General features: G+C 40.2%; 2 protein-coding genes across 2 annotated transcripts; one reads left to right on the top strand and one right to left on the bottom strand.

Moving 5' to 3' along the window:
- Window positions 1-796: 796 nt before the first annotated feature.
- Window positions 797-27,480, bottom strand: mcph1 (microcephalin 1). Its single transcript, XM_047603734.1, has 15 exons — window positions 27,190-27,480; window positions 26,398-26,453; window positions 26,224-26,315; window positions 26,012-26,130; window positions 25,819-25,903; window positions 25,038-25,149; window positions 24,823-24,954; window positions 24,636-24,716; window positions 22,696-23,847; window positions 21,728-21,843; window positions 18,933-18,970; window positions 18,672-18,834; window positions 18,498-18,575; window positions 1,473-1,710; window positions 797-1,397 (listed from the first exon to the last, which is right to left on the bottom strand). Exons 2-15 carry the CDS (start codon window positions 26,429-26,431, stop codon window positions 1,345-1,347), a joined length of 2,493 nt encoding a protein of 830 aa, XP_047459690.1. The 5' UTR covers window positions 26,432-26,453; window positions 27,190-27,480; the 3' UTR covers window positions 797-1,344.
- On the top strand, window positions 7,418-17,484 carry angpt2a (angiopoietin 2a). The gene is made up of 9 exons (XM_047603735.1): window positions 7,418-8,091; window positions 11,080-11,235; window positions 12,228-12,349; window positions 12,454-12,692; window positions 13,039-13,166; window positions 13,490-13,591; window positions 13,997-14,163; window positions 15,148-15,278; window positions 16,378-17,484. Exons 1-9 carry the CDS (start codon window positions 7,825-7,827, stop codon window positions 16,548-16,550), a joined length of 1,485 nt encoding a protein of 494 aa, XP_047459691.1. The 5' UTR covers window positions 7,418-7,824; the 3' UTR covers window positions 16,551-17,484.
- Window positions 27,481-27,642: the final 162 nt, after the last annotated feature.

A 27,642-nucleotide genomic window follows, 5' to 3' on the forward strand; every position in this document is an offset into this window, starting at 1 on the left:
CACGCCTCCCTACGTAATAACACCCCGTAACAAGGAGGAAGCTGATTGGCCGAGTGACGTAACAGAGGGTGGCCAATGAGAGCCGGAGAAGTCCGGAGCGCCATTATTTAAAGGGAAATACTCTCCTAAGATTTCCCACATTTGAACACAAAATATATAGCATACATTAAACATTATGTGGTATTTATTTCTTATTTATGACATTTAAATTCTGAACACTATGTATAATGCACAAATTATGACTCCTCAATTAAAATATGTCAAACCCTCAGTAACCTATTTCACAGCTGCCATAATACATAAATATTTCCCGTCAAAGGTTGCTGGGAAAAACAATTCTTTATTAAATATATAAAAAAAAATACATAAATAAATAAACTAAAATGTGGGAAAATAATACAATAATATTGTGCAATATTTGCTCTACATTTAAGGAGATAACAGAGGTGTGGTGTGGCAGTTTGTTATCACTTGGACTTGACTTAAGAATCATTGATAGTACTTTACTGTCCTGGGCTCAGCCTAATGAACAGTCTTGAAAAAGATAAGTGAAAACATAACGAAGCTTGTAAATATTACATGAGTTTTTCTAAATTCTAATCAACACTACACTATCTTAATATGTATAGTATTATATTAATAAATGTCTTTTCATCTCTGCCGCGTAAATGTGACAAGTGTGAGTTAAGTCTCTGACACTTAAATTAATCTTAAATTAAGGCCCTGAAGGCGTCTGCAGCTTGTGTACTGTTGAATCTTAAATTTCTGTTTGTTTGACAGAAAACAGGAAAATATGAATACTTGATTGTTTTTATTAATAATGACATAAAAAAAAAACAAACAACAAAAAAACACATCTCTAAAGAGGGTACACAAATGAAAACAAACTGGTTATTCTGCTGGCTAAGTAAGTCTGTTTTTTTTTTTACATCACATTTTTCTAAAATGACAGTCTTCTCATGAAAAAACAGTTGTGAACACAGTAGTGATTGCTACATAATGAAAACAAATGCACATAAAACAATGGTTGACATACACTAGTTGACATACACTTTATAAAAGCATTTTTTTTTTCAAGTTCAACACAAACCTTTGCTTAAAATATGAAACTCCTGAGAGGTTTCCATGGTAACCAGAGGGTGAATGACAGAAAAACGGAATAATATTGAATATTTGAGAGGGTTTATGTAAAGTGTCTGAACACATTGGTAAAGCAAGAAGAGAAACTTGCCATGAGAAGAACACTGTATGGTACAAGTGAATGCATCCTGTGAGATCAGGCACTGTCTGGCAATTCATTAACAAAATTAAACTTCACAGCATAAAAAAAATGTTCAGCATCTGTCACTCCAAGTCGTAGTTATCGTATGGCAGACGCTTCAGATGAGTGATACAATCTGAAATAAAGAAATAATGATTAGAGGTCAAATAAAATAACACTTGATAGAGAGATTTTGCAGAATATATCGTACCTAGCACCCACTGCTCAGAGAGGATCCTGCTGCCCTCCGGCCTCCTGCCGCTGTACTTCCCTATGCAGATACCTGCCTGCCGCACCGTTTTGCAGACTGTTCCTCCACAGAGCTCAATCAGCTCCACCAGGCTCTGTGTGGGCGGCTGGGAGTGCTGAGACACGAACATGGCTGGCTGGCCTTGGAACAGGTCCTGCTGGTGCTCCCCTGCAGACAGATGCCTCTGGAGACGACAGATCTGGGAAGAGAAACTGACAGTCAGACTCTGAACTGATGCACCGGTGAGGGCTGAAGTCAGGCGAGGTCAGGACTCAGTGACGCTGGAGTTTATCTGTTTGAAGAAGAAAAAGAAAACCCTCAAAATCTGCCAAATCAAAGTTTGGATAAATTTAAGGAGCTGCAGAGCTCACCCATGAAATGGGTTTCTTTTACAGGGGGATTATAGGGCAGAGCATTTCTTTCCTGAGAGCCAACGCTAAGCCACCCATCGCTGGAGACTCCCAAGAAATAATTACTAAGAAGCAATACTTATCATAGACAATGACAGCAGTATCAATTTTTGACTTGAAGACTTGGCAGCAGTGAAGCAAAAAGCACACTTGCCAAAATGTCAAGCAATTAGTTGACGTCTAAATTGTAACGGACCTGCCAGATCAAATGATTACAAACTGTAACATAACAACTCATATTGGTACTTAATAGGTTCACAGCCGGAAAAAGCTCCAGTGTGACTAAAAAACACTGATGATGGATTAATAGGTAAGTCGTGACACGACAAGATAAAATGTCATCTGTGAGAGGATTTAAACATATATCAAAAACAGAAGGAGGAAATAGGACACGTGATTTACAGTGAATTACAACTTCACTAATTTCTTACATTAGGTTTGCATAGCCGTTATAAGACGTGCAGATGTAACACATCTGAGCCAAAAGAGAGGGGTGGGGGGGCTGGGAGGGCTGAAGGTTTTGGCATCAGACTGAGCAGCAGCCCCTCCCTCCTCTGTGTCTGACACACCGCTCACAGCAAACAGGAGTCGTTGGAGATCAGGTGAAGTGAGAGATAAGGTTTGACTTGAAAGCTGACAACAAAAACGCTCATCACTGTAAGTCCAACAGGAGCAGTACATATGCCACACATATTGTCACTCATCGGTAGTAGAGGAGAGGACGGTGGACCCGGTGACAGATGGTGACTCATGTCTGTGATTTTCCTTCTCTCTAAACGTCACTTAGTGTTCCCCTCATGTCGACATTTTACATCTGTTCCCAGATATATCTGAGTTCATATAGTGGCTCCATTGCTGCTGCTGTCGTTCCTGTTGCAGCCCTAGAAACCACATTTAATTATGTTTTATTCCAAATCTGTGACCCTGCGTCCTCATATGGGGACATTTTTTTCTGCCATGCACCGGTAGCGAAGGGTCAATACATTTGTTTATTTATACTTATTTACTTTTCTAGTTCAATATGAAATATAAATTTAACAAAATCGCAAGTACACATTTGAGGACATTGGGATTTCATCGTTTCCAATTCTACTTTTTCATTGAAATAAACAGTTTTGCATTATGGTACACATTGGTGACTTGAATTGTAAGAAAAACAACAACAGTAAGAATATAAATAAAGAGCCACATCAGAAGTATCAGTGTGTAAATATAAGATTATACTATATAGCTGGTTAGCAGCTACAATCTATGAATGGATGAGAGAGCCCACATTTTCTCACAGCCGCAACCTCACCACTTTATCCCACCAGAAACTTCGGGAAAACCCTGGTTTATCTGACACATTGTTAAATTACTGGCATATTTCCCAGAATTCATTGTGTGGCTATATTTTCAGGAAACCTTTGTCCTGAAGTAGTTGAACCACATCAAGGTTTCCAAATGGAAACTCACGTGTCACCTTTCATAGATGAACAACACTCACCATTAACCTCAATACCACTGACACACAGGGATTACAAATTTCTCTGAACTTGGCACATTTACCTTGTGTTGCTGTTGATACGTTCCTGCTGCCAATGATGGACAAATTCAACTCAGTAAAGAGCTTCATTCATCTTCTCCGAGGCTACTTAAATGAATGAAATATCCACATTAACCCTGAAGGACCTCATTTCTAAGTAATCACAGAAACTGATTTAATACACACGAGCTAGTTTCAGCACTGAAGTACTGAAACTATCCTGAAGGTGGCTGCTAGAGCTACGGCAGAAGCTTCACAGTTTGGCTGAGGAATAGACACTCGCAGCCAAAAACAAAGCCGGCTCCGGAACGCCTCCTCTGAAAAACTGACTGTACCATGAAAGCCAGTTTCAACAGCATGAGTAAACATCATAACTGAATGCTCAATTTTATTAGCTCATTAGAATAGAATTACCATGTTTTTAGCTTTTTGAATGATCTTGAAATGTTAAAGAAGCCCCATCTCTTACATTTCTACGCCGAAATAACCATAAATTCAATCAGGATCACATTAACTGGGGCAGTCCCTGATTCAGTGGTGAATCAGCACATGAATAAGAGAATAAGCCCTTTGAAGGTCTGTTTCTTTTTGGATTTGGGGAGTGACACTCTAAGCTCTCTCTACAGGCCTCCTCTGTTTCCAGCGAGGGTCAGTTGATAAACTGAAGGGGGCAATCTGCTCTATTCTCTGTGAAATGCCTGGAAACAAGCTCAAGGCTTTTTCGTCTCATGTAAAGGATCACACGGGTCTCACTTCAAGTCGAGGAATCACGGCCTTGTCAGCGGGTTCAAGAGACAGTACCTGGCTAAAATGACCTCGCTTCATAGGGAAAGACTGGAGGTCACATGTAAGCTCTTCTGAAGGAAAAACAAACACTAACAGGAAAACATAAAAGAGAGGTAAAAGAGACCTCTGTCTATATTTCACACAATGTCACGGTAATTTCTACAGCATTATCGACAAGGCTGCGGAAGTGTGAAAAATCGATGTGAAAATACAGACTTTCAGTACAGATTTGTCAATAAGCAAAATGACTGTACATGCACAGACGCAGCTGCTCCACTACACAAGCTCCCGCGGTAAATACTCGGTTATTTACTCTTCACTTGCTGGATTCGCGTAAATTTAATGTCCGCTTCCCTGATGCATTAAAGATACCATTAACCAACATGTTAGCTTGCTACACTAGCACTGTGGCACTGGACTGGCCTTAAATATTACAGAAATAACAATAACAAAATCAATAGTCACATAAATTATGTAATATAGCGTAAAATGTGTTATGATATATGGGACAATTATCTTTCCTTTTAGCAATACTGAGATTAGCCACTTAGTTCCCGTTAGCTCAAACAATGACATAAAAGTAACTAACAACAGTACATGTTACGGGAAAGAATGGAAAGAAAAATGTGTCCATATGTATCGATTTAGTTCATAATGGCTGCAACTGCTACCTAACAAACTGGAATGGCAGGTTGTGTTTACCGACACTGCTAACGCTGGTTATTTATTCTGATTAACAGTTGTTTATTTCCACATCCCGCAGGAGGAACATTATTGATTTGGAGTGTTTCTGACCCTGTGGAAGCTAAGGCTAATACTCATTTCCATTTAACTCTACCGGGGTCTCCACCAAGCCTTGTGGGAAATATGTGGCTGTGCAGCTGCTCCACTAGGCTCACCAGGTTATTTACTGCCTACTATCTCCTGTCTTATTGGTGAGCAGAGTGTCTGCAGCGGCATTTTAGAGATGTTTTTGCCTGATGCAGCTAAAACCTATGCTATGACATCAAGGGTGAGCAAAGACAGCACATTTACAGACCAGACAGCTAAACAATGAGCCAAAGCTTACAAAGCCTCATAAAATGCGGTGGTGCTGAGGGTTCATCCCCATGAAATGCCTCTGTAACACTGTCGCAATTTTAACATATTGTTATTATTAAAAAATATGACTTACATCCATTTGTCTGAGATTAATTTTTGAATAAACAGCCGCATGGTAAAGTCTGAATATGAGTCACTGACAAATCAGTGATAACAAGCTTTCACTAATAAACACTGTTCATATTATGATAGCTTAGATGAGTTACACTTCATTGAGCCAGCAGCAATATGTTATTCACATAGAAAATACCACAGAATTACTCCGACATCCATAATCAATGTCTCTGCCGCCCTGTAGTACAGTTAATTTGTTCTTGCTGTGCACAGCGAGTCGGCAGGGAGGCAGCGTAGGCAGGCAGACGGCTTGTGCAGCCCTGCAACCAGGCAAGAATAAATTAACATTACACACGCTCACAGCATGAGGAAGGTGTGCGGCGTGTACTATACGGGGGATACAGTGTCTGGTGTCTCCGTGATAAATCCAGTAAATGGATGGTCCCTGGAAAGGCGCAGTGTTCCTCCCCTCCCCCCCGTGCTTTTAACAACCGTAAAACAAACCGAAATACAAAACTTGCGAAGAAGAATCTACGGTCGGGGTGATTCAGCCCCGAACACCTGAAAATGTTGTTGGAATGACGACAAATCCTTCCTGTTTGGTAATGTGCCTTAAATATGCTGCATTTCCCTTATACACTAACATTACATCAGCCCACTTCCTACAATTCTGTTTGGTATTTCTACATCACTGCAGAGCACCAATATGAGGCTTTCCTGTCAAAGAATGAAACGTTTCACACTAAAAGGTGTTCGTATCAAGGTGAAACGACGACTCAGTGCACAATATAAACCTCTTTCAACACGGCGTGCTTGCAGTTTGCTCACAAACTTATCAGACTGGTATTCTACTGCAATTGAGGAAAAGATTTCCCCGCGCTTTCCACAAGGTGTTTTTCTTTTTTCTTTTTTTATCAGGATAGTCACTTTAACAGGTAGACTGTATATTTAACTGTGCCGTCTATATTACATTGGGAGCCAGACTTCTAATTAACCAGCAAATATAACCCACAAGTATGAGTCATTTTCATTTTTGTGGTAAACAAATTACTAACGCGGCGAGAATTTCAGTCTCTTTGTTCATGGTGGTGTTTGGAGACATGCCACTCCTTCATCCTAATACACCTGAAAATCACAGAGGCGACGAAAACGATCTGCCTTTTAGAAAAATAATCATTTGTGTTAATTTTCACACCACCAGGAGCTGAGTTTTCTCACATTCACATTTTTTTTTCTTTTTTATTAATCAAATGAATGTGACGTATCTATGTGGACTCACTATTTGTTGTGCTATTTTAGGACGGTGCAGACAAGAATGCGCCAGGACTCAGGCAACACCCACAACTTGCACACATATTCAAAAGTTGGACAAAATCACAAAGCTGGAAGGGAAGGAATTTCTGTGTGAGAAATAACAAAGAAACATACAACTTTCCCATAACTTTTAGAAATCTGAAAGGGTGAAAGCAAATAAAGCTTCATTATGCTCGTTCCTCTGTGCTCTGCCAAGGACAAACTGAGAAAGGCAGAAATCAGCCCAGGGCAGATATGAAAGAAAAAAAAAAGCCATGACTATTTTGTGGTAAGAGGTCATTAAATAGGCACTTTAATTTGTACCAGTAGCAGATAATATGAGAGTCTGTGGACCCTGAGACCCACAGGAAGATGTGGGAATTTTTTTACGACATTATGAACGTGATATAAACCAAAAAAAATAAATAAACAACGTAAAATATGAGGCTATAAAAAGTCTAAAAATAATTTAGATTCTAATAAGGACACAGAAGCGCTTCACTGAGGCAGGAGGAAATAGTTCATAAAATAATTTAAATGGAGGCTTTTTCCTTTCCAATCTCCCATTCAAGAGACACGTTCGCTGGATACCGGGAAACATTTTTCAATGAATGGGATGGACACTGCTACAATCAAAGAGCGTGCTGAAGGTGTACAGCTGCATCCTGAGAAACTGGTCAACTGGAGTAGGGGGAAAAAAAAAAAAAAAACGTGTGGGATAACAGAGGATATAGTGGAAGATGTGTAGTTTGTACATCTGCTGCTGTGTGTGAGTGTGCACTGAAAGGAACCTCCACTCCACTGCTCTTCACAGCGACTGGACACAGTGAGGTGAGGGGGAGTGGTTTCAATTCAGTTAGCGAGTTTAAACCACTTTAGCGAGAGGTCGGGGTCTTGATGAAAGGAGAGCACATGCAGTGTGCCACCAGTAACCTAAGGACACACTACCTCTCATTCCTGATGGGTTTTCCTCCTCCTACTACTGAGAGGTAATAAAAGGAATCTGCAGGAGCTCAAAAGAACTTTTCACACTTGGATGCTGTTGCGGGAAAGACTTCCAATCTCTGGGAGAAGATTAAAGAAGACCTAAAAACTCAAGAAGCCACAACTGCACTAAGGTTATTTTGAGGTAAACAGTCCGGCGATGAAGATGCTGAAAATGGACCTACTGGTGTTAAGCTTCTGCCTGGGTCTGGGGACAGGATACAGTGCTGTTGCAAAGAGGCAGTATCAGATCCAGAACGGCCCATGCAGCTACACTTTTCTCCTGCCAGAGCAGGAAAACTGCCAGAGCCAGAACAACTTCAACTACCCAGTTCAGAGGGATGGACCCGAGGACAACAGCGAGTCGACGCAGAGGCTCGAGCAACTGGAGATCACCATGGAGAACAACACACAGTGGCTGCTTAAGGTAAAGTCGTGTCACGCCCAAAATATTCCTGTAACTTCAATGGCTGTCTTCACCAGGTCTTAAAGGAAAAAAATGTGGATAGGTATTTGAGAAGGAGGAGTCCGTATTCAATTTTGTTAACTATGAGGAGATTTACTAAAAAGAAATAGTTGCCAGAACTCCCCATAAACTTCTGTGGAAGTCGTGAACATTATTCTGTGAGGTGAACCAGGCAATTATTGTATTAAATAATCCAATTTCACGCAATGGACAGATAATATAATATATACATAAGATAATATAGGAGTGAATTAACGTGTTGAGGGATGTTTAATGGAAGGGATAAGAAATAAAAGTAATAAAACCTTTACCGTGACAACACTAAATACAATAATCTCTTAATATGAAACTGTGCCGTCACATCAGAGCTGTGATACATAAAAGGACCGAGCACAGTATTACCAGAATCTTTTTCTTTTTACTTAGAACAAACACGAGAAATATGCCAAGTGCCTGTGATGAGACACCTTTATTCAGCGCAGCTCAAGGACATAATGGTTTCGGCAAATGACAAAGGCTCAACACAGGTGTCCACACGCGGGACGCATACTTTCCTTTCAGTTTGCCGAACTCCCTCGTTTCTTGCCCCCCCTCCTCTCCCCGTCACCCTTTTCAGAGCGTGATTAACGATCAGAGGCAGGACGAGCCGGACAAGACAAGAACGTCTCGCAGCTTGAAAGCACGATCCCCTCCTCGTAACATAAAACATCTCAGCCGGCACTCAGGCCGGCATAGACAAAAACTCAAGTGCTGCCTCAGAAATCAAAGCCTGTTCAAGGGACAAACGAACCCCTTACGAAGTCCAACTGCACTTCAAACCCAATGACAGGTTACATATTTCTGCGCCTAAAAATGATGTGACAGACTGTGTGTCCACATGTCAGGCCGACGGCTGATGGTTAAGTCTGGAAGAAAAAAAAGTATGCATATCCATAAAACCATGGACCCAAAATGAAAAACAAAAGACATGAAACAGGATGAGTTTGCACACTGCAGAGCAATCTTTAGCTATTAACATAAGTTGCACATCACTTTGCAAATATATATATATATAACTTGTCTATAAATAACACTGAGACCAAAAGCTCCTCACTACAAAATAGATTCTTATACCTGATTATTTAACATTTCATGTCACTGTTATCCAGCTCAACATTAACAGACAAGAAGAATTAGACTTTGTACAGGTCTATCTGTAGGCAGTGCAGCTAGGGTTAATGTATTTGGAACCAAAAGACTATTAGTCTACTAGTATGAGGCGAGACTTTCTGAAGTGGTGACTTGTAAGATGTGGCAGAAAAATGACGGTGCCATCGGAGCTAAAATAAGAAAACCACATCTCGCTCACAGCTTAACGCTAAGAACATTAAAATACATCGGTCTCCTGCAGAAGCTGTAATTGGGCGCGACTTTTAATTCTTATTCAAATTACAGTTCGGCTCTGATTAAAAGTTCCACTGGGAAAACGACATGTACCCGCCCTGTGCTGTGAAAGGTTTCAGCGCCATGTCACCCTTAAGAGCAGGAGGTAGAAGGTGAAGAAAACTGATGCATTAATATATATAACTCAATCACAGAAGCGCCTCACTGACGACACGAGCCACGGATGAATTAATGGAAGGAGGAAAGAGAGAGCGTTAATAACCCGAGAAAACAAGCTGGAGTCGCCTAATTGTAAATGAATCACACATTAAAATAACTTAATGCTGCAGCCACACATTCACATATCACCTCATGCTGAGGTTCTCTACAGATCTTATGATTACTTTTCTTTTTTTTGCACATGAAGACCACATTTCAAATCAGCAGGCTCCCATCAGGTGTGATTTACCCATCCGAGTATAGTCACATCCTTTCTGAAAGCTTTTCTTATTCTGTGCGACCCGATGATGATGTTGTCACGCTTCCATGTCAGTGAGGAACACAGTCACTCCTTACTGACGCCTTTGGGGGACACGGAGTAAACAACTGATTAGAGCGTTCGCTGCCGGTGGGACATCCTGCAAACAATTCAAGTGACAACCTTCCACGCATCTGTGTGTATCCAAGAACATAAACAAACAGGACACGCAGAAAGGAAGAAAGGAAGCCAAACAAATCAGCGCTGATTGCGACCGTGGGTTGTATTCACCACAAATAAAAAGAATAATAATAATAATGATACTAAATACACGTGTTTGGGGTTGCGTTTCTGGTTGACGAGTAACTAACGGGAACGACTGAGCAAACTTCATTCAACTCGTTTCCAGTTGCGCACACAAGCCTGACACTCACGACGGATGTAACTCCTCACTCAACACTTCCATCCTGTTTACGAGTCGTGTGACCTGATTGCCACTCAGGAACATCATGCAGGAAATAACTTAATGATTAGTCCTGGTCTAAATCGGGCAATACTGTAAGGTAGATAAAAACAGATCTGGTGAAGGTGATTAAGAGGTTCGAACTGGGTGGCACGGCACCACAACTCATTACGTTCACTGTGTTTGTTAGGTCATTACTTTGATAGGAAAAGATTTAATTATCAAATCAGCAAATGCCTTAAACAATGAACGTGCTTTGTTTATGGGCCAAGTCTGCTCCTTCCTATTCTCATGGCTCAGTCGTGCTGCATCGTTTCACTGTGGTACAGTTCCATCATCCCATTTGCATTTTTCATATTAATAAAGACAGTAGTATATATGCACTGTATATTTTGAACTGATAAATGATCTTTAAAGACTAGTTTGAGGATGAAGCAACAACACAATACTTCTACTATGTGATACTGAGGAGTTTTGAGTGCAACTTAAATGAATATCAGTCCCCTGGTTTTGAATTCTCCAGAGCTGCTGTGTCCCACATTACTGTCACCCCATGAACATCTCTATGAAAAGGCTGTGTATGTACAACAAAACCACTGGCTCAATCGCCAACTCTTAAAACACAACTTTTTGTCTTGTTCTGCAGCTTGAGAGCTACATACAGGACAGCATGAAGCAGGACATGGTCCAACTCCACCAGACTACTGTACACAACCACACGGCCACGATGATTGAAATCGGGACAAACCTGCTGACTCAAACTGCTGAGCAAACAAGGAAACTCACCAACGTGGAGGCACAGGTGAAGCTGTACATTTTATTTTTTCCGGACACATGAAACGCATGCCAAAAAGCACAGCAGATGCAGTGTTAACGTTCAACTTTCCTGTTTTTTGGCATTCAAAGACGCGCGTATTCGTGCCCTCTGCGATATAATGAATAATATAGTGTTAAAAAAATAAGCAGAGGGGAAAACAGGCATGACGGCGTCGGTTTATTATTGTGGCTACTCGTCAATGACCTTATGTGAGCTGACTGTACAGCATTTCCTGTTATTAGCACACTAGTATTCCCAGAGAAAGGGTCTATCAGTTTGTCACAATCAGACATCCGTCTGTTCAAAGACATCAACAGCTCCATTGGAGACACACAGCTAGGATCCATGTAAACAACCTGCTTTTTGCTGAGTTCAGTTCCTCCGAACTTGGAAATTAGTGGCACCGTCCCCAACCCCAGACTTTTCAATACGTCGGTCTGTGAAAATACGAGGATTTCAAAAAGTTTCCCCTAGTTCAGGTGCGTCTGCTCTATTGGAATTTGGGTTAGTTCGTTCTTTCCTGTCAGGGTTTTCCATTTTGCAAATGGTTGTTTAGAAGAGCAAACTGGGTTCCTGCTGAACCTGATCAACTATTACAGGTGTTAATATCTGAACTGGTTGAGCTGACACGTCTTTTTCAGGCTGTTTATGATTTATGAATAATTACAGGTTCTTTTTCTACATCTACTTATGGTGCAGTATGGCTACTATGTTATACAATGAAATGAAACAACATAAAAAGGCAAAATGCAGGAATGTTCAAAGCAGGTGCAATATTTAATTCTACTTATTTAGTTGGTAGTGGTTTCATTACATCTTATCCTAAGCAAATACCATTACTGGAGGACCTTCTTCCTAGTCTGATTGAGGCTAATGTAAAAGTATCATATCAAATAAAGTCTACTGAAGGGAAGAATCAAAGACTCATCACAAGATAAGTCCGAATGAACTGCTTCATCTTGTTCTTTTGGTTGTAGGTAATTCACCACACAACTCGACTTGAGCGTCAGCTCCTTGAAAATTCCTTGTCAACCAACAAGTTGGAAAAGCAACTAATCGTTCAAACGAATGAAATCAGCAAACTGAACGACAAAAACAGGTGAGGACGTCCAATCGCATGGCACGAAACACACTTCTCAGGGTCAGGCACAGCACAGTCATCGTTGGGCTAAGCAAAGAGGGAACTCGTCTGCTTCTCCTCAGTTTTCTGGAGAAGAAAGTGCAGGCGATTGAGGACCAGAGGCAAGTGGAGCTGAAGGCATCGCGAGAAGAAAAGGAGCAGCTCCAGACTCTCATACTGAGGCAGACGGCCATTATAGGCGAGCTGGAGCAGCAGCTGCTCAAAGTGTCCTCCAACAACACCGTCTTACAGCTTCAGCAGCAGGAGCTCCTGGACACCGTGAACAACCTAATTTACACCATCTCTGCCGGCTCTGTTCGCGGTGAGTCTGAACCGTGGGTCACTGTGAACTTTCTACCACGTAATTATCGGTAAAGGCAGTTTTTAGAAGTATTCTATTCACAACATCAATTCACAATTACTCAGTGGGTGCCAGTAGGGCACAGCCCACAGTCCTGCTCTGTAGGCTCAGTCAGTTCTTAGGCACTCAATAGTATTAGGTGTAGAAACCATTCAATTTCCCTTTTTCAGAAACTTAACGCACGGGGAAATATCTCAGTGCACATTACTGTAACTGACACTATGGAAATTTATAGGACTATTACTATTATTACTACTATCAGAAGATTTAAAATACTCATTTCACATTAAAAAAAACTCTTCTGCAGATACTAAACCCGTCATGATGCAGGACACTCCTACAACGTTCTCGGACTGTGCTGCCGTGTACAAGTCAGGAAACACCAACAGTGGCGTCTACACTCTCACGTTACCCGACATTAAGATGGAGGTTAAGGTAAAGTATGCCCATTTCATTGTTTCAGATCATTCACAGTCACTTATACGACTTTGTAAATACAACACAAAGTAAAATGTATTGTGCTTGAGGGCGGGTCAGTTAAATTTAAATGTTCAGACTTCTTTAACTTAAGCACATGCTTGAGTTAAAACTGGGATCTCCGTAGATACTTTTCAGCAACCTGGATTCTTTTCCCCAAAAAGCATTCGTTTTAATTAAAATCTAATATTACAGCATTGCTAAATTATAAATGAGTCTGAATTCTTAAAAGAGGATTACTTTTGACTTATAAATCACAGCATCTTTCCTTGTGTCTGAAGGCTTTCTGCGACATGGAGACGGAAGGAGGCGGCTGGACAGTGCTACAAAAACGCCTTGACGGGCATGTTGACTTTCACCGTACGTGGCAAGAGTACAAAAAGGTAGGAGGCAAGCTATCAAGAAGAAATTCTTTCCCTGACAAAATATAACCTAGGCTACCGTTTTCACTCCATGGTTGCGAGAGATGAATCCAAAAAAGTGATCAGCATTGCCAAACAGGACATAAATAAGCCATGACAAAAAAACGCCTAAAAGCAATAATTATGAAAGGAAGCATCAAATTGAATTCACATCCACGTGCGAGTTTAATTAAAACCGGTGATTGCCAACAGTGATTTGTGTACCTTGATGAAATATTTTAGTTCTTGGACAAAAATAACTTTCAATGTAATTGCCAGGATATTTGCAGCACAATTTGCTTTTTGTTTCTTGTTTGATAATGACATAAGCAATCAGTCTCCAAGGATACTATGACATTTCTCTAAATTTCTTTTGTGTCTCTTCAGGGTTTTGGAGACGCTTCAGGTGAATTCTGGCTGGGAAATGAGTTTGTCTCCAAAATGACAAGTAAAAAGTCCTATAAGCTCAGGATCCAGCTGAATGACTGGGAAGGAAACTCTGGATTCTCACAATACGATGAGTTTTCGCTCGACGGCGAAGCGCAAAATTACAAGTACGTTGTATAAACAGCATCGAAGAAATGTTCACTTAGTAATCCAATAGATGTGTGAGAGGCTATGTGGCAATTACCAACTATTGTGCTAAATGTTTCACAGCTCGAGCAGCTCAATTTCTTTTTTTTTTAAGTCTGAGATGCTGAACACATAACAAAAAGACTCTTGATCAAAGCACAGCCTGAGTTGCCATTCAGAGTCGACTAGCGCACAACGAGAAAAAATAACCATCTCTTGAAGAACTGGCATAATGTAGCGTAGGGACCATCTCTTTCATACATGAACATCTCCCCAGTGCTTTGAAAGAAGTATAACATCTTCTACTTTCCTTGGTATAATTTTGTGGAGTGTCACTATAATCAGATTTTCAAGCAAATCAAATACACAGAATAACAAAAGTTAATTCTCTACAATTGGTTCATAGAGTTTCTTCTGTTGTCAACCCTTCAGGGTTAACTGTTCTGTCTCTGGACCAAATAACTATCTCACGAAAACGGCACTTTATAGAGATTCCTCTGGATGTTGTTGTTTTTGGTACCGTATAAGACTATATACTTCCTGACGCTGATGTGCTGGCATCAGCCCAAAGAAAATGTAATAAAGCCGGCCAGTATCTGAAAAATAGGAAATACATGAAATATCTTTACTGACAATAACAAAACCCTTTTCAAGTATTTTTGTTTCTGCACTGAAACTGATTTCAGGGGTGGAATGGATACTTCCTTTGGATTTGACAAACACCACAGAGAAAAATGAATAAATGGAAATACTTTTGCATAAAATAAAATGACAGAAATATAATAAGTTAAAGTTATAGTCACACACAGACGTTGACAAATATTGGATAAAGCCCATTTTAAGTCGAGGACTAGCCAGCTCCACGGCTGCACAACTGTATGAGTGAGTCAAGCGTTGCCTTTTGAGGAACAGCAATCACCAACTTCCTCCTCCCCTTCCTTCATTTCTCCTCTTCCATTCTACAGGATACACCTTAAAGGCTACAGTGGAACGGCAGGCAAAATAAGCAGCATTGGGCAGCCAGGAAGTGAATTCAGTACAAAGGATGCAGACAACGACAAATGCGTTTGCAAATGTTCACAACTGACCACAGGGGGTAAGAAACACATTTTTTTTGTGTGTGTAAATAGCTGAATAATTCTGCTTGTCAGGAAAATACAACGATCAGTGTCAGTTAGCGCAGGCTCTGGTTGTGGAACAAATCCACCCACCCCCACCCACCCCACCCCCCCCCTTTCCCCACAGCTCTTGGCCTAAAAGTCTTCAAGGGCATTTTAAGGGCTGTCGTACTTTTGTGGCCATGTCAAAGAGCACAATTAGCTCAGACTTAATCACTGATCAACTCATTGGGGAATTCAGTCCTTACAATGGCTGACATTAATAGCCTGGGAACAGAGCTTTTCCCTCTATCCTCTTGTAGCTTAAAGGTCCTCCTCCATCTCTCTGTAAGTGACTGTGCTGCCAGCAGTTTGTCTCCCTCTGCATTGAGGTCTGCCAAGTCAGCATGAAAGCATGAAAACCCTAAACCCTATCCTTTGTTTCCCAGAGGGGGGTCTCTCACAGGGACTCCATAGCCACGTTATGCACAATCAGGTACTGAGCAATATAAAGAAAAAAATATAACCGATCATTACGGGTATGAAATTGCCTAAATCTGTACGTAAATGCTTGCAAAAATGTAATATCACAACATCATGCCTTTAAAAAATACATAATCACGAACTCCAACTTTAAAGAGCACCCACTTTACACATCAAAGTCTCCTTACAGGTGTGGAGGAGCAGTGCTGTCAGCATGAAAATAAGTTGCGGCTTCAGGTGGAGCTTTGGGGAAAGATGAATTGATTCAAGAAGCATCAGCTGGGGCTAAAGGAAATCAGTCTGAAAATGAAACGAAAAAACCTGTGGGTGTAGAGTTAGAAAACCAGAAAGCTCTGCGGCCTGATCCTTACCTCTACTTGAGGCTAGCAACTCAACGCTTGTTTTACCTTTCTTTGTATCATGGACCATTGCAAGGAAGAAGAATACATTGCTGATTACTCTTCATCTAATATTTAATTTTCTCTATGAAAATGACAATGTTACAGAAGGACAGCATCACGTTGCTTTACAGCTTAGACATACAGAACTGTTTTACCCACAGTTGTGTATTCTTTTTGAGATTAAGTCTAAATGGATGATGTTTTGATGTTCTAGGATGGTGGTTTGATGCCTGCGGTCCGTCCAATTTGAACGGCATGTATTACCAACAAGGCCAGAACTCCAATCGCTTCAATGGAATCAAATGGTACTACTGGAAAGGCTCAGGCTACTCACTGAAGTCCACAACGATGATGATCAGACCCGCAGACTTCTCAGGTTCCCTTTGAACTATCACTCTCAGATTAAACAAAGCGGGGAGGGAATTCTCTCCTGACGCAGAGCAACAAACAACAAAACCAAAAAAATAAAAAATAAAAAATAAAAATTCTCAAGGGAGCCAAAGTAAATCATGGATCTATTTGTATGTAACTTTCTGCATATTTATGTGTTTTATAGTTTGAATCAAATGGGTTGTTGGAGAAAATTGTGAAATAACAAAGACAAATATTTGCATTGAAAATACTTCTGTTACAGACTTAGATAATGAGTAAAATGTGACATTTATTAAATTTAGTTTCTTTAATGCTTTTATAGTTTAAGTTTTATAGTTTAAGCATCCATTTAACTATGTTTAAAAAAAAAAGTGGCTGCTGATGTCATTGTACAAAAGAGACTATGGTACAATAAACAGATAAACAACATCGTTATATGTTGTGGAAAATATGTAAAAATATCCACAAGAAATGTTTCTCTAAAGATTTTGCTCCAGAGAATGTAAATGTACATGTGTCGTTTAATTTATATGTAGAATTTATGATTGATATTTAAATGTATCATATATGAAGGAGATGTGCTACAAATTGTGAGCGCTAGTCTCTAGCTAGTTTTAATTTCATTGCACTTAAACGAAGAAAAGTTCTTTTAATATATTTCCCTCCGTCTTGCTCGTTGATCACGTTGAACGTCCTGCACTCTTAAAGGCTTATTTTACATGTATGTGATCTTTCTGTTGAAGTGTCAGCAAGGATTTGTAAGAAAGTTAGATACGTGATATTGTATAATTAACCGCAACCACATGTCAGAGCCTAAAATCTTATAAACAGAAAAACAACCTGGCAGATGCACAAGTGTCAGATTTCCACAATTTATGCATTTCTTTTTTTAAATCTTTTTTGTGTCGTTTCATCTACACAGTACTTAATAAATTTCAAACGCTCTAAATTTGTGGGGTTTTTTTGTCGTTCTTGCATTATTATTCCTAGCACAATGTATTCTGTGAAAAAATTGACTGAAATGCCACCTCATGTAACCCGCAGAGGCTTCAGAGGTCAAGTGTCACAATTTGGACAAATATGCACCACTTTACATCGCAAGATATGCAAATATAAATGAAAATTAAGTTAACACTCCACTCCAGGGCAAAGGAAATGAATAAAACGAGCGAGCACGCCGTGTGTCAAATGCTGCAAGCGTCTGTGAGGGTAAAGGAATAAGTAATGGCCACGGGGGTGCAGGAGTAATTTGTCTGCCACATCAAAAGCCATCATGAGGTTTCAAGAGGAAAAGTGTTGACATTTGCCTACATAAAGACCTCGTGTCTTTCCTCGCAGCAGCAGGAGGGGACAGTGATTCACGAATGACGAGTTCAGGAAAAGGCAACATCCACAATTCACACAGGATGCTTCAGGGAAAACAAGACGACTGTAAATTAATCGCCGGCAATAAAAATTAGCAGGTTTTCGTACAACTTCCTTAGGTTTGGGTTTACTGTTCATTATTAATATGAGTGCGAAAATGGAGGGTAGGAAATGCGATTTATGTGGAAAATTGATAAAATGTCAAGCAATCGTGGTACTAAAACCATCATCAATGCACATGGCTACAGTTAAAACTGAAAATAAGTGTGCAGCTCTCACTTTGGGACCAGACCAGGACTAGACAGGAGGCCAGTAAAGGAAAATGTATGGCCCCGTTGAAGAAGAGATTTCATTTTCAAGCAGTTAATTAAAGATAAATTAATTGATGAGTTCTTCTTTGCACATGTAAAAATCTCTCTTACGAGTTAGTTTGTGGTTTCATGAACAAATATTTTCCTTAGGAGCAGGTGGACACAGTTTAGTGTAGTCTGTAGTCTATGAGTCCTGTCTGTAAATGTACTGTGTAAATTGTAGCACTTATCTTTCACATATACTTTGACGTTTCTAGCGCTTTTCTAACTCACTGGTCCCACTCACCTGTGCAGCAGGAAATTGGTCTGAAAGTTCATATGGTTCCTCTGGAATCCACTGCCTTTGCTCCAAACACCAGAGAATCTACTCAGAGACAACACAATTAAAACACAGCATACAGTAAGTGTCAGTTTTAAGAAACGTTTTAACATTTCTTTTAAACATTTCTAACCTACATACCCATTCAAACGAGAGGATCCAGCAGCCGCGAGCTATGCCCAGCAAAATATTGAGAGTCCGTTTGTGTCCCGCAGACACTACGTGAGTTGTGCTCTCGCAGACCCGGTCGACAACAGAAAAGCCCCCGAGTGCTTTGACCACTTGAAGCACGGTTTGCTGCTTCCTACGAGAGGTGAACAGAATAAATAAAACATATTTTAAACCCTGGAACTGCGGAATACGAAATTAATGCTGAGGACAAACACTTCAAGTTGCACTCACTCAGTGGGCATGCTTGTCATGACTAATGTCCTCATAGCCTGAAACAAAGACAAAGACACATAACAAAACGCTGAAGAGGGATAAAACATTTTTCTGACCAAGCTTCTGTTCATGAAAATTGTTGTGGACTAATGACACTAATACAAAATGTTTTGAATATGTGTCTTCATTCAATGCTTGTTGTACCTAAGGTATTTGTAGTAGTGCATCCAAAACCTCACGGCCTGTTGCTCACGGCATCCAAAAATCAAATATATAGTAGTAAAAATATCCAACTTTACATGAGAAATAAACTATACTATGGTTATAGTAGTATAGTATATAGTATAGTATAGTATAGTATAATAAACTATAGTATAGTATAGTATAGTATAGTATAGCTAAGTTATGTAGTTGTGCTGCAGTCTATTAGCTTTTTGGATTAGCTGGGAATTAGCCTGATGTAGCCACGGCAACAGGAACTCATCTCAAACAAGGCAAAGAGAAAAATACATCTGCACGCAATTGGCCAGTCCTCCAACCAAATAGTCCAATGAATAATGCGGCATATGCTTCTCAACGAAGTCTAAATCAGTGTTAACAGTTTGTCCTCTTGAGTTATACTGCTGGCAGTTTTTTTTTTTTTTTTTTACTACAGATGCAACTGCAGAATGTCCATTGTCACATAAAGTCTGGCCAAACGATTTGTTGGTCAAGCAAATCTTTGTCAGGTTTATTTTATTCTGAGCGGTGCAATTTCAGTCATTTCAACCAGTAACAATTCTCCCAGGCTGGTTGGGAGAAGATGCAGTACCACGCTGAGCTTCAAAACCTTTCTTCAGCGCACTTTACATGACATCACGGAGGCTTCTGCATCTATATATACTGTATAGCCTTTACAGCTCAAAGAGTTCAATATACACTTCAGAATAATACAGAAAACATTCAGCAAATGGCGGATACATAGTTGCATAGAGACACAAATGCAGAGGCCATGAGTACAAAAAAACACATTCAAAGCCCCTGAAACTAAACCGTAAACTTGCAAACTGATGCCCATAGTCCATCCCGTCATGTACTTTGGCCGCGATATAGCAAGCCCTCATCAAAACAAACACCTGAACAGTTACAAACAGGACCACCAGGCCCTTTCCTGCCACACTCTGATATCTGGCCCCCCAGATGGAAGTCAGGGGTTAAGGCCTGCTGAGTATAATGATGCCAAAACAGTCCACCAGCTGTGCCCACGCCTGTCAAACATCACATTATCCCTGACGGGGCAAGTTGGGAAGTCATTGAATGGTTACGTCACTGAATGACCACTTTCCTTAGTTGTCCTGCCAGAGATTCTCTTCAAAGGAAAATGTTTTGATATTCCAGTTTATTCAAGAACCTCGACAGGTTTTTTCTTTTGTACAAACTACACGACTGAATGACAATGACTAGAACCGATGCCCACTTTTGAAGTCTTTTAAAACCGAGTCAAACAGCTCAAAACACGGGCAGCGACTCCGAGCGTTCGTCTGGAGGGACTTTGGCTTATCTTATGGAGTGGACATGTTCTGGCAGCGGCGCAAGAACTGGGCACTGACGAATGAGTCGAACATAATGAGTCTGTGACAAAGAGCTGGTGTGAACTGCAGCATGGCCTCTGAGCACAAACACTCCCAGCACAAATGAAGGAAATTCTTCTCTGTATGACTAGGTCTCCTTGCTGGCTACTGTTCTGCACACACTTAAAATTACCCCTATTCAATGGAACCAAAGATAGATGAGGGCCCGAGTCCCGGCAAAACTTCAGATCTACGGAGTCGGGCAAATGACACTAGCGATGAGATAAAGAGTGATGAGGAACGATATGTTGCAAAGTGGCAATATGTACTAGCACAAAGCCAGATTTCCTGAAGATGGTCTTTGAAGGAATTGCATCTTTAGTAAGATATCTGAGATTAATGAGAAGAGAGAAATGGGGGACTCTGAGATGTGACTTTGCATTTGCACCCTTTTCCTGCTAAGTGGAGCACCAAGTTTAGTCGACATTAGTGAAACAATAACTTGCCACCGATTACATGTCTTCAAATAACGGCTAAATTTGCTAAAAACATATGTGCACGAGTCCATCATCGGGATCTTCACAGGACCAGACACGGCTACGATTGATAAAACATACCCGAGGGATATGACATCATGTTTGGCCTTTTTCAGCAGCAGCCTGTTGAGGTTAGCAGCGTAACGAAAACAGAGCCCAGGTGCATTTCACAAGCGAGGAAGTTGTACGCTACCATCACAGAGGCAAAAACACAGGAAACCCTCAGGACCAGAGAGAACCTCTTAGTTAGATACGTCAAACGCCTGCAGCTATGGAAGTGTGTGACCTTGCAGAGGAAATACTTTAAAAGGACTTCCTATACTACAGAAAAATGCAATGCATTTTTTTTTTTTTTTTTACATTGTGCTCCCTTTTAAGTATCTGTGATGTGGAAGATAAACAGTGTATTGTGCAAAGCTCCGAATTTCAGAAAAGGAGAGATAAAAACATGAACGTGTTTTTATAGCAGGTGCCAAAGCACAACAAAGGAAGTCGGTATATAAATGAGAAAGCTGTCCATTCCCATATAACAGGAATATCTTTGATGAATCACTAAACTTCCCAGTGGTGACTTTATCCTTGCAACATCCTGTTTTTCCAAATCCTTTTCCAATTTTTTTCCCCCCCTACAACACTGTAGGAAATGTACCATCAACCTGGATTTTCGTCTACAGTAAAAGTCAATCATCAACACTAAATTACATAAACAGGCATAAAATCTTCTTACCTTCGTGTTGTTAACCATTTTCTGGGGACTCGAGCTCACTTGCTGATTGTGATTTTCCTCAGCTTCATCGGGGATCGTAGTGAAACCAGCTGCAACTGTGCATTCATTTCCTCTACCTACATTTGAAAACAAAACAAACAATTTAAAACAGAGTGCGATAGGAGGGGCGTCGCTCGTAGCTCTCGAATAGCAGGTGTGTGAGCTCTGAGCCGTGCCCCTCTTGATGTTGTGTCGTGATGTTTGTTTCTGCTCTGGTTCATTTACACCCGTCTGAAAACTGAAACGTTAAATAGAATTTTTTACACCACTCACTCTTACCTCATCATGAGTTTTTTTGGACAAACCTCATCTCCTACTGTTTAATATTAACACCTTTTCTTTAAGATGTTATGGGATGGATTTACATGAACAATGTTTGAAACGCGATATTTTAATATATTAAATTGTGGTCAGTAGATTACAACTAATCCTATTCAGGGTATCAGCACACACTGAAGTTTCCAATTCATCCAATCGCTTATGTATTTAGATTGTGGTGAAACTGAAACCATGAACCCGTGAAGGCGTGGAGGGAACAATTTAACGTGTGTGTGTGTTATGCATGTCTCAAATGTATGAGTTCTAAAGATAAACACATTCATACAGAATATTTTCACATAAAAAAAGGCCTAATTTATTTCTTATTTATTTATTCTTCTCTTTAATGTAACACCCAGAAATGAAACTTCACATTCACCTTTAAAATGGCTCAATTATTTACTAAGCCACGGTTAAAGGAATCACTAAAAGAACATTTTGCAGACCATTTAAAACCACATGCAACCCCAGGCATTGGACATAGTTAGAAATTATTGTACGTTCAAACACTACTATTGACACTTCTTTTTTGCTGCGTTCATAATGATGAAGATGTCAGAAATATGAATGTATGAATATGAATTCTAAGCTCAGTTGACCTTACTACTCACTTTCCAAGGTGTGAGAGTGGGTATTGAAATCAGAGCTTTTCAGCTCTGATACTGTGTTATCGTCCTTTAACAATGGCTGCACTGATGTTGATGCGCTTCTCCTTTTCTTTGTGTCACTCGTAACATTACCGGTGCTTGTAAAAGACAAGATGCTTTGTCTTCTTCTTTTAGCTACCAGTGGTACTTTGGTACTTGGACTATCCAAAGCAGGCAGACAGACTCTAACATCCTGTTGTTTCTCGCTATGTGGCTCGCTGCTTGCATCAGACGGCAGACTGATGCGTTTGCCACTCTGACCTTCTTCCAGTTTCCTCTTCTTTTCAACATTAGCTTCAGATGCAATGCTTTCACTTCTTCTTTGTTTTTTCTTAGCAGGCACAGGCCCCAGCTCAAAGGGTATCTGAATGTCAGTGTTCATGGGCAGTTTTGGAAATAGAGATCTTTTTGATTTCTTGGGGTGGTTAGCTGGAGAGAAATAGTCCTCAAACACGTCATCATCTCCATCAGTAGAAGCTACGGTGATGCCCTTGGATTCACTGGACACCAAGGAAGAAAATACTGATGTGGCTGGTTTGGATGTTTTCTGTTTCGCTTTCTTTCCTGCAGTAGCAGCTTGTTTTGACGTTTCACCTGAAGCATCATCATCCAACACAGTTGATGCTGAAAGGCGACTAGAAGGATTCACAGTGTCAGGGTAATTATGAGATTTAGTTTCTGTAAAGGACTGAGCTGCTTTTCTCTTTTCTTTTTCAGATTTAACAGGTGATGAGGTAGTTGAATTTATCTGTGATCGTCTTTTTTCTTCATGAATATTCTTGCTGTTGTCAGATCTCCTGTCAGGGCGAGGACTTACAACACCTACAAGTTTTTGTTTCCCTGTTGACTTCTTCCTGACCGAGGTCCTTCTTGACTTTTTTTCTCTGTTCCTTTCTTCATCCTCTTTCATTTTCAAGTCAGGACTGTCAGGTTCACTTGAAACCTGTTTTGGGACATCGTGGCAGGGTGAGTGCCAGGGCTTGACAGAGTCTTTTCTGAGGGCAGGTTTAGGATGGTCATGGTCTGTAACATCATGGTGTGTTCTCCCTTCTTCCTTATCAGGTGAGTAACCAGGTTCAGCAGCAGAAACGCTGGAGTCATCAGCCGGCTGGTCAACTGTGTCGGAGAAAGAATAACAGTCAGGACATTTTAGACGAAACTAAACAAATACTTTAAAACAATGGTTTTCTTTCAGCGTTTTAAGCTAACCAAAGCTCATAGTTTTATTTCTGTGTGTTTAGCTAGAATTGCAAACGCTCTCACTGACTCCACCTGTATACAAAATAGTAGACAGCTGCTTGCCTTTCACAAGCTCACACTCCCAGATTGTACACTACGCTCGCACCGTAAAATGGCAGAGAGGTGAAATAAACAAGCGGCTGGTGACGGGAGCTGCTCGGTTGGCAAGATAAAGAGACCAAGACGTTTTTGTCATGGAGCTGACAGAGCAGATGAAGGCTACGGAAAAGCACGTTTTTCTTCAACTCAGCACTTGTAATGCCTATTTTGAAAATAACATTTTGTAAGCCATCAGTCCAATTGCGAACCAGGTTTCCACTAAATTACAGGTGGATTTTGAAGCCTTGCAGATCTATTCGTTTGATTTAAAATAAAATGGAAAGTGATAAACATGAGGAAATCCTTAGAAAAGATGTTTAGATAATACAGATGGGCCGATATATCGGGCTGGTATTTATATTTTATTTTTTTACTGGTATCAGCATCGAACAACACGCAGGTGCGTTTGCCAATACATATATATCTATCTATATATATATTTACTTTTTTTGCTTTACAGATTTACAGACACATCCACAGATAGCTCAGTGCTGCTCAACACGTTGCAGACCCATACAGCCCCCCCATCAGTAAGCAGAAGACCATGGCCAGTCTAGTTTTCTTACACAGTAATTTGAAGACAGTTGGTGTGCTCCCAAGAGAAGGCTGCAGTCCCGTGGGTGAGTCGGAGTCAAACACTTGTGAAGCTGAAAGGCAGTGACAGTTTCTTAAATTGGCTGTCATTTCAAAAATGTTGAAATGTCTAAAATCTCTGTCAATTCAACAGACTGCAACACCTGCTGTTGTACAAACCTGTCGGTGAAAGGTTTTCCCGTTTGTCTTTCATGTCTTTCAAACGCTGAGCCATATAATCTGACCTTTTCAATGCTGGGCTATAGACTATTCCATTCTCCTCATCGATAATGATGGGGGAGACATCTGCAACTGGGAGGAAAAATAAAGGTAAGACAACAAACAACATCCTGATGCTCTAAATAAAAAATTCTAATGTAGTGGTAACCTCTTACCCAGAGGTTGTTTTGGCGCCAAGTCTTTCATCATCTTGTCTAATTTCTTCCTCAGGCGCCTGTCATTTTCAGGTGTCCTCTCAGGAGAATCTTTTGGCTGCATACACCGATGCTACAATGAATGAAACACAGAGAAAAATCCCTCCAGTTAAAGCAAAGCAATCTCACTTTCATGAAAAAAGTTGAATGGTGGAAAAACAGTTTTGTCGATTACTCAACACACCGTAACACCAATGATCGTAAAAACTAGATAAATGAATCAGTTAAATGAAGGGGTAACAGAGTAAAATGGTAGGACATGCAGAATAACAGGCACTAACTAGTCAAAAGGGCCCAAATTAGATGAATTAAATAAATGACCAGCTAGAACAAGCAATTATTAAGATAAGACAAGACAAGATAAGACTTTATTGGTCCCCATTGGGAAAACTGAAATGTTACAGCAGCACTAGTCAGAAAAATAAAACGGTGAAGGAATTAAATAGGACACATAGAGCAGGCAGCCACAACATTAAATAGGACAACAGGCAACAAAAAGCACAGTACACAAGTGACAACTAGGACTGGAGGAAAAATATGTTATAAATCTAAATCTCAGTTATTCAAACTTGAGGCGTGTGGTGACATTAAGGTTTTTGCATTTAACACATCGGTGCTTAAAATAGAACCACCAACAGAAACCGTACTAATGTTGATCTGATCAGATGTAGGAAAGGGCCTTGGTACTTTCCGCAATAATCTATGAACTATGACAACCACATGAAAATGTGACTTGACTTACTTTCTTGTTCTTCAGCACAGGATTGCTTTCATCATTTAAGGCTGGATATAACTCCTCGTCTACATGCTCACCGTCATCATGACACCTGCACACCATCAAAAAACAAGCAACAATTCACAAATTACAATTTAACCAAAGTCATGGACTTGTTTAAGTTAAAAAAAAGTACACAACTCTCAAGTGTAACTCTTACCTGCCTACCCAGAGAACAGAGACAAGCCGCACACCACTTTTCTTGGCTTTCCTCCATGTGGCTGGATGACCATTGTTGAAGACAACATGTGTGACATGTTTATTAAATGTTTTAGATACCTGTAAAAGAAATGTGAATGAGATTTTAACTAAATATGCAAACCCGATGTCTACAAACATAGAAAACACAATAAACTGAAACTGTGATCTCACCTGGGCTCCCATTTCCTGTAGCTGCTGAACAAATGGTTTTGAATAGTTGGCTGTTTTATCAGATGACCACACATCAACATAAGCAACGACATCTGTAAAACACAGTCACAAACTTTAAATGAGAAGTCATAAATCCTCCATTCACTGCAGCAGAACTCAGAGGAGGTACAATACCTTTAAGAACTGAAGAGTTGTTGCTTGTAGTCATTACTCTTCTTTAGCTGCAGCTCCTGCAAAATCAGAAATACATTTTATGAGATAGAAGGTCACAGAATACTTTTTCTTTATGACCTTTTAAAGAATCAAGTACTCCCCAGTCCATCATAGGTCAGTCCTGGTCCCCTGCCTACACTACCAGCCTCAAAAACTTTAAAAGATTTATCTACACAAAAAAGCTTATTATTATTATTATTATTTTTTTTAGACATAAACTTATTTTTCCCAATTCACACAAACTGCACTTGCCTGAGACACCTTTAAGATATGGAAAAAATATCCAAAACATAATGAAGGTATCCATGTTTTTCAGCTGTACTTTGCTTTAAAAGGATGAACATAATTTCACGTCACAATCACGGACTGATTGTATCGTAACATTAACATACAGACTTGCTTCCTAACGCTGTGGAACAACACGTTTCAACTTGAAACGATACAATGCTGGGTATGTGCAGTGTTGTCTCTGTAAACCACTACTCTATCATGTCCAGTTAAGTTAAAACTCAAAGAGTGAAAAACGAAGACCGCTGTCGACTTTAGCTAACTATAACTTACTTACTATTCAGAGGTGTGAATCGAGAAAGGTTGTGCAACATAACCCTGTGACGTTAGTTATTGTGTAACATAAAACACACAAGGCACATTCTTAAACAAATACAGGCGATATTTACACGAACATACGCGTATTATATCAAGAAATGTGTATTAGCTCGCATGCTAATAAGGCTAATGGTGATGCTACGTTACCGTTTGTTTACGTTGATGTGCTGCTCAACTATCGAGCTAACCAGCCTAGGGAAGGGGGGTAGTTACGCAGGGCTGGGCAGCCCTAGTTAGTACTTCCGTAAAACGCTGACATGTGTACTACACATGTTTTTGATTATGAGCAGTTAACAAAACGTAAAAGGCGTCTCAGTCCTCATTTTTTTAGTAACCGCTCTTATCTTATGTGACGACAAGTTTTAAATTTCTTGTTATCCAACAATAACTGACGACGATGTGCATTGTTCGCGCGTGCAGTTTGTGAAGCAATGCATTCTGGGAAGAGGACCAATGATTGGATGACATGTGAGTGAGGTCGCTCCCGACCCGGAAAAACGTGCAACCTGCATCCCTTCGAAAGGCACTAAAAGTTAATTATAAGAGGTAGTTTATTTGTGCCGTATTATCTATTATGTCATATATCTAGGTGTGTCAAAG

The sequence above is a fragment of the Mugil cephalus genome, chromosome 13 (genome assembly GCF_022458985.1).
Source record: "Mugil cephalus isolate CIBA_MC_2020 chromosome 13, CIBA_Mcephalus_1.1, whole genome shotgun sequence".
Classification (NCBI taxonomy): Eukaryota; Metazoa; Chordata; class Actinopteri; order Mugiliformes; family Mugilidae; genus Mugil; species Mugil cephalus.

Excerpts from the sequence above, each read along its gene's own strand:
- angpt2a (XM_047603735.1), top strand. The coding sequence starts at position 7,825 with ATGAAGATGCTGAAAATGGACCTACTGGTGTTAAGCTTCTGCCTGGGT. Across the intron at positions 11,236-12,227 it reads TCACCAACGTGGAGGCACAG|GTAATTCACCACACAACTCG; the intron begins GTGAAGCTGTAC and ends TTTTGGTTGTAG. Across the intron at positions 15,279-16,377 it reads TTCACAACTGACCACAGGGG|GATGGTGGTTTGATGCCTGC; the intron begins GTAAGAAACACA and ends TTGATGTTCTAG.
- mcph1 (XM_047603734.1), bottom strand. The coding sequence starts at position 26,431 with ATGACTACAAGCAACAACTCTTCAGTTCTTAAAG. Across the intron at positions 26,131-26,223 it reads TACAGGAAATGGGAGCCCAG|GTATCTAAAACATTTAATAA; the intron begins GTGAGATCACAG and ends TTTCTTTTACAG. Across the intron at positions 24,717-24,822 it reads GGAAAACCTTTCACCGACAG|CTTCACAAGTGTTTGACTCC; the intron begins GTTTGTACAACA and ends ACTGCCTTTCAG.